Source organism: Vitis vinifera, chromosome 17, assembly GCF_030704535.1.
Source record: "Vitis vinifera cultivar Pinot Noir 40024 chromosome 17, ASM3070453v1".
Taxonomy (NCBI): domain Eukaryota; kingdom Viridiplantae; phylum Streptophyta; class Magnoliopsida; order Vitales; family Vitaceae; genus Vitis; species Vitis vinifera.
In genome coordinates, this window is record NC_081821.1 from 5,633,259 (window position 1) to 5,639,717 (window position 6,459).

General features: G+C 39.9%; 1 protein-coding gene across 1 annotated transcript; it reads left to right on the forward strand.

The window, feature by feature from the left end:
- The first annotated feature begins 3,163 nt into the window (after positions 1-3,163).
- LOC100262950 (dof zinc finger protein DOF5.4) lies at positions 3,164-5,497 on the forward strand. The gene has a single exon (XM_002267056.5). The coding sequence runs from the start codon at positions 4,306-4,308 to the stop codon at positions 5,179-5,181; it is 876 nt and encodes a 291-aa protein (XP_002267092.1). The 5' UTR covers positions 3,164-4,305; the 3' UTR covers positions 5,182-5,497.
- Positions 5,498-6,459: the final 962 nt, after the last annotated feature.

Consider the following 6,459-nt stretch of genomic DNA (forward strand, 5'->3'; position numbering starts at 1 on the left):
CACGGGCCACTAAAAATTGAATTGAATTCCAAAAGCGGGCGGTCCTCAAGTGTAAAAACAAATTGTGGTGGAGAGGATACCAACATTCTCAATTAATTTTAAAATAATCGACCATAGATTTTCACTTGTATAAAATATTAAAAATCCTTAAATAAATAATATTGTCACGATGCCTACTTAATTCACGTGTTTCAAGTTACAGTATCAAAGAATTTATATTTATTTTGTTTTGATGGGTTGAAAATTGAAATAAATAAATAAATATTCATTCCCAAGTGGGGTTGGGGGGTAGAGTCCAGAGTCTAAATAGGCGTGGGTGGGACCAACCTAGACACCCTTTGTCAGTGTGCTATTGAAAAAATGTGCACCATGGCCTTATTGAAACGTGCCTCCACGGCTTCTTTTGGCTTCAATCTAAAATTGTCGGGTTCAATGAATTTGATTTTTTTTTTTTTTTTAAAAAGAAAGTATATCTAATTAGGGGTTTAAATTTTCCTAAAATTTTGAATATTGACTTCCTCTTTTTATTAACTTGAGGCTAAAAACATTATCATGTAGTTAAAAAAAAAAAAGATTTTTTTAAGGGTATGTCAGTAAAAAAAATTAAAGAACGAGTTTAATTTTTTTTTAATGATTTTATAAAATGTTTTTAATTTTTTACTATTTAAAATTTTTATTATTTAAATATTAAAAAATTTAGTGACGTTTTCTAAAATTATAGTTTTAGGATACCAATCCTTTTAATATTTGAAAAATAAATTTTTTTTAAATATTAGAAAATTTTAAAATTATTATCAAATACATTTTAGAATTATTTTTAAAAATATTTTAAATTTATAAATTTGATAACTAAAGCTAAAAGATAAATAGAACTAGAAATTATAAGAAATTCCAAAAGTCTGTTGTAATAAGTCTATGACGGCAGAAAATGGAAAAATGGGAAAGGAGAGCTGGAGAAGAAGGGGAGGTAATAATGGATTGAGGAGAGGAGAGAGGGGTGGGGTGGGGCAGGGGGAGCACATGATGGGTGGGGTCCAAACTGAAGAGATGTCTGCAGTCCAACCGACTGGGCCGTAGAGGCTGAGCCCAAAGTTGGTGGTGTAGGAAAGCGACGTCCATTAAGGTACAAGAGGGAAAGACCCATAAGCAGACCACCACCTCCATATCTTTTGCAATCTTTATGGATTGAGAGAGCCCATATAAATCCACTCACACCATAATAACCTAAATTGCCTTCAATTCCAAACTAAGAGATAGCTACTTATATAGTTGTAGGTTCAACCTAAAATTTCTAGAGATGTGGACAAATACCAGAAGACCTAATATTTGGGCCCCCACCACCGGGCCATGTGCATGTGAACATGTTGCTTTCACTTACCTGTTCACTCTCCGCATATCCATATCAAATCAATTCCCCCTCCTCTGTTTTTTTTTTTTTTTCCTTTCCCACTTTAATTTCAGGGCCTTTCTACCGCACTCAACCACAAACCCAAGAGTTTAATTTTGTTTTAGGGTACATAATTTCTTTTTCGTTTTTGTTTTTCAATGCGCCATTATTGGGTTTGCATCGGTCTATAATTGAGCCTCGTGCTATCTCATTTAAGCCTTTTGGAGTCAAAGGATATTGCAGCGTTAGGCCTACAAGGTGGCTGGCTGGACGGATGCTCATTTTTTGCGTTGGAATGGTCAATGCCGAGACTAATTTGCCATCATGCATGGGCCAGAACCCCACGTCCTTTGCAAAATCATACATTATATGGCCAAGAAAAATGGGTAGGCACGGGGTTGGAGGGTGGGTGTGGGATCATATGACTCGTACAGTCGTAGCCTAAAGTCGTCCTTAGACATTTGGGCATGGTGATGGTACCATTTCTTCTTCTTCCTCTCCTTTTTTAAAAATTTTCTTAATATGAATCAGAAATGCAAGATCAGTCCCACCTAGACAGCAAATACCACGAACATGTGATCATTAAGTCGGGTCTCACACGCATATTTAGCATCAAAATATATTTGGCATAATTTATTTATTTTTAACAAGAACAATTTTAATAATAGTAAGTTCTCATGGCCGCCCAACTATTTCCCGTAGTCAATTGTTTCAAATGAATTTGGTAGGTTACGTTGAATTAATCTTATACTATATTATTATTATTATTATCGTTAGAGTCAATATTCTTCTACCTCACCTCACTCCAATTGTCAGACAAATTAACGGTGGGTTCGGTCGTTAGAGGTATAAATAGTGCACCTTAATCATCCTTTAAGTACCTTGGTCAATCCAATTAATATTGTTAGGTGTAGCAGGTTTCCAGCTAACTAATGTCTAATGATAAGTTAATACCCATCTAATCGAAATTATTTTACAAACCGTTTGTAAATCAAGAACGAAAGATGAACATTATTTATGTACACTAAAAACCTACAAATCATACCTAAATTTTATTCCATTTACAGTGTTGATGTTTGGTCAAACGGAAAGGTTAGTCGCTGACAAAACAGAACTTTCCTTTTTGAAAAGCCTAGATAAGAAAATACGAAATTTCCTAGAATGGAGTTTTTAAAATTGTAATACTGCTCTTTGCAGATAAAAATGCAATTCCTGTGCGGGAAAAGATGGTCAGTCTGAAATTATTAGACTGAGGATTACAGACAAGAGCCACAGTTCTGTAACCTAAGATGTCCAAACAGTGGTCTGTCACCTACAATTTTTTTTCTTTTTCTAGTACAGCTACGATAGAGGCTAGGAAGGTAGGTTTTGAAAAATTATTGCTGCCAACGTCTAGTCGTCAACAATCAACATCCCATTTGAGTCATTTGCAATAAAATTAAAATTAAAAATTAAAATGGAGATTTGAGATTTCACGTTCAATGTTGGGTGCTTTTATTTTATTTTATTTATTTATTTTTCATGCATTTGTGTTAAATATTATGATGATGAAGTTTCAATTCAATGTGAAGGGCATGGAGTTAAAAGTCGTAAGTGGCATCATTATTTTTGAAATGTTCAGGTGCAACGGCAGTGGCCAGAATTTAAAGGGCGGTGACGGTGGTTAGGGTAACAGGACATTTTCCACGTCCGAGATTAATGTCTTTTCCTCTCTATATATAATCTAGAATTGATAAAATCATATCTTTTCAAAACATAGTCAAATTATATCTTTTTTTTTCTTTTTAATAAAAAAAACGTAGGAAAACAAATCTTTTTTAGGTAATAATTTTTTTAATGTGTGAGACGTTAAAGAAGGGTTTTGATGGTCCACTAAAAAGTCAAAAATGTTGTTGAAATCTGAGCACAGCCTCCCTTCAACGTGTATTCAAATTCAATTGACTCCTTGGATTACTTGCACTAATATTAAATCATGTCTGAATATAAGAATATATGTATAATAATTTAAAAAGAAAAAAACTAAGTGAGAACGAAGAGAGAAGGGGAGAGGGGGGCCTCCGGTTTCCGGCTTCCGGCCTCCTCACCTTATCCTATTCCTTACAAACCAACATCCCTGATTTACGCAGAATCAGGTCGGTTTGGTCGTACAGTAACCTCCACTGTAAGACAGCTCGCCAATCACGGGTCGCTACGTGGCCTCTCTCCTACCAGTTGTAACTGACACCTAGATAAATAAGGTGGCCGACAGGTCGACAACCAGATTTGTGGACTACTGCACTCTCCCCTCCTCCGCCCTACACGTGTTCCACATGGACGGCTCGATCCTCTGCCACGGACGTACGGTCCACCACTGTCCAATTATATGGACTCCTTCTCCACCTCCACCCCCTCGCTCAATTCTCTCACACACTACACAAATCTAAATTACAATTAACAACCTACACCCCTCGCTCACCCTTGCAGCTATCCCTATCAAGCCATCCACGTTTTGGGCCCTGTTTCGTAATTTCGCTGCTCTCAAACACTGACACAGTGATTTCCATGTGTTATAGGGTTAGTTTTGTAATTTGGGCTTCCATTAAGCATTTTTATTTATTTGTTTATTTAGTTTTTTAAAGTTGGAAAACATAAAATAGAAATAGAAGGAGTTGGAAGGTATTCAGGGGATATTTGTCAGTGTTTTTTAGAAGCTATTTTGCTTTCACAGACCCAGTGTTTCTTAGAGAGAGAGAAAGAGAGACAGAGAGAGGGGGGTGGAGTTGATACTTCCCTCTGGAGTCTGAACTGGTGCCCCATTTCGCCGGAGAGGTGAGGGTCTCCGAAACCACAAACTTTAAGCTTTTTTCTTCAAATTGTGGCGACTGGTTTAGAGTTGGAGTTTAGTGGGGATTCTTGACGTTACTGGGGGTTTCAACGACATGCAAGATATACATTCAATGGGTGCTGGAGGAGGCCGGATCTTTGGAGGTGACCGGAGGCTGCGGCCGCACCAGAACCAGGCCTTGAAGTGTCCGCGCTGTGAATCGCTCAACACTAAATTCTGCTACTATAACAACTACAACCTCTCTCAGCCTCGCCATTTCTGCAAGAGCTGTCGGCGGTACTGGACCAAAGGGGGCGTCCTCCGTAATGTTCCTGTTGGAGGCGGTTGCCGGAAGACCAAGCGGTCCAAGGCGAAGTCGTCATCCGACGCTCCGCGTGAGCGGAAATCGAACTCTCATTCCAGTAGCGAAAGCTCGAGCCTTACCGCTACCACCACCGCGGCGGCGACGACCGCCACGACGGAGGCGGTGTCGGCGCCCTCTTCGAACGCCGCGTCGACGTTGGTCGGTTTTCGCGAATCGAGATTTTTCGCTCCCCAAAGTCCAAACCCAAATTTTGAGATGCCGACGTTGCTGGATCACTCGTCGGACGGTAACATTTTCCCTGAGATCGGGAGCTTTACCAGCTTGATGACGGGGTCGAACGATCCAGCGGCTCTTGGATTCAATATTTCCGACATTTCACCGTTCAAATATCAAGAACAAGTTGATCAGAATCAACAGTGGCAACAGCAGCAGCAAAAGATGTCCGATGAGTTGAAGATGCAGGAGATCACCGCGGGATTTCTTGATCAGACTGTTCAGGTGGAGTTATCAGCGTTGCAGAACAGGTCAAACCATGGCGGATTCCCATCGTTGGATTGGCAGACCAGTGGTGATCAAGGTATCTTCGATCTTCCTGGAAACGTTGATCAAGGCTACTGGACTCAGAGTCAATGGTCCGATAACGATCACCCTCTCTATCTCCCCTAGCCTCTCACCATTTAACCACAACTCTCAAAGAAAATTTGAAGAAATGATTCAAAAAGAAAAACAAAAAAAAGGAATTGAGAGAGAGAGTAAGATGAATATGACTGTTCTCTTATGTAAATTTTTTTCAGATATTTTTTTTTTTGGGGTCTTATTTTGATGATTCTGGAAGGTGTTTGGCTTTGATCTTGATGTTCATCTGCAACTAACTTTCATGTTAGTGTCCTTTTTTCCCCCTTGTTGGGGTTTTCCTTTTTTCTTTCTAATGTATTTCCAATTAAATTAATCAAATATAGGAAAAATATAGAGTGTTTTGTTTGTTTGGATGCTTCCTAACTTCCTGAATCTCTCCTAAAATTTTGACAATTCATCCGAAATTTCAGCATACTAGAATCCCTGAGCTGCAAATTTCTTTATATAGAATTTTAGAGAGAGTTATGTATTCATTGGAAAATTTTAAGGGCTAACAGAAGGTTAGATTACTATGTTAATTAGTGGGGTTGAGACGCCGGTCAAAGGCTTGATCTAGTAACTTCAGAAAGCGCCACGTCGTGGTTAAGGGAGAGGGATGATGATAATGATGATGGTAATGATGAGCGTACGGATGGCAAAGTATGGGGAAGGGGAGTGTGGGAGTGGTGGGGAGCCACATGGGTGGCGACAAGTCCCATGCGTGATTATGACTCCACGTGTCGGTGTGATGGAGTGGAGTCACTGTCGCAAATGGAAGCAGACACGTGGGAAGAGGGCATAGTGGGGGAAGAGGGTCGGTTTGTCATGAACTGGGGGGATTGAGTGCTGGGCAGGGCAGTGCCGTAGTGGTGATGCTGATGGTGACGATGACGTGGACACGTGGGCTCCACGTCCGCATGTGCAGAAGTGAGAAGTGGTCTCGGCTCTCATCTCATGCATTTGGTGCTTTGGTGGTGTCCGTCTCCTAGGCGCACTCGAGACGTTGCGGAGTCTTGAGGATCAATTATCCTATTCCGCGTGAGAACCAGAACCTTCAAGTTTGGAAGGGTGGTGTCACTTCCTTCCTCTCTTTTAGGGGTACCCTAGAAACTGAGGGTATGGGCTTGGGTGTGGTCCTCTTTGCTCTTTCAGTTTCAGCCCTCTCATAATTTCTTTTGCAAAATTTCTAGGTAGTTGGAGGAGGTTTGCTTTTTTGCTCATTCATGAATAACTGCCTCTTACATCTTATTATTAATTCATTTTCATTTTAAAAATTTCTAGTCTTATGTAGGGGTGCATTTTTTTGGAGGGTTGCTTCTTGTGCTGCTT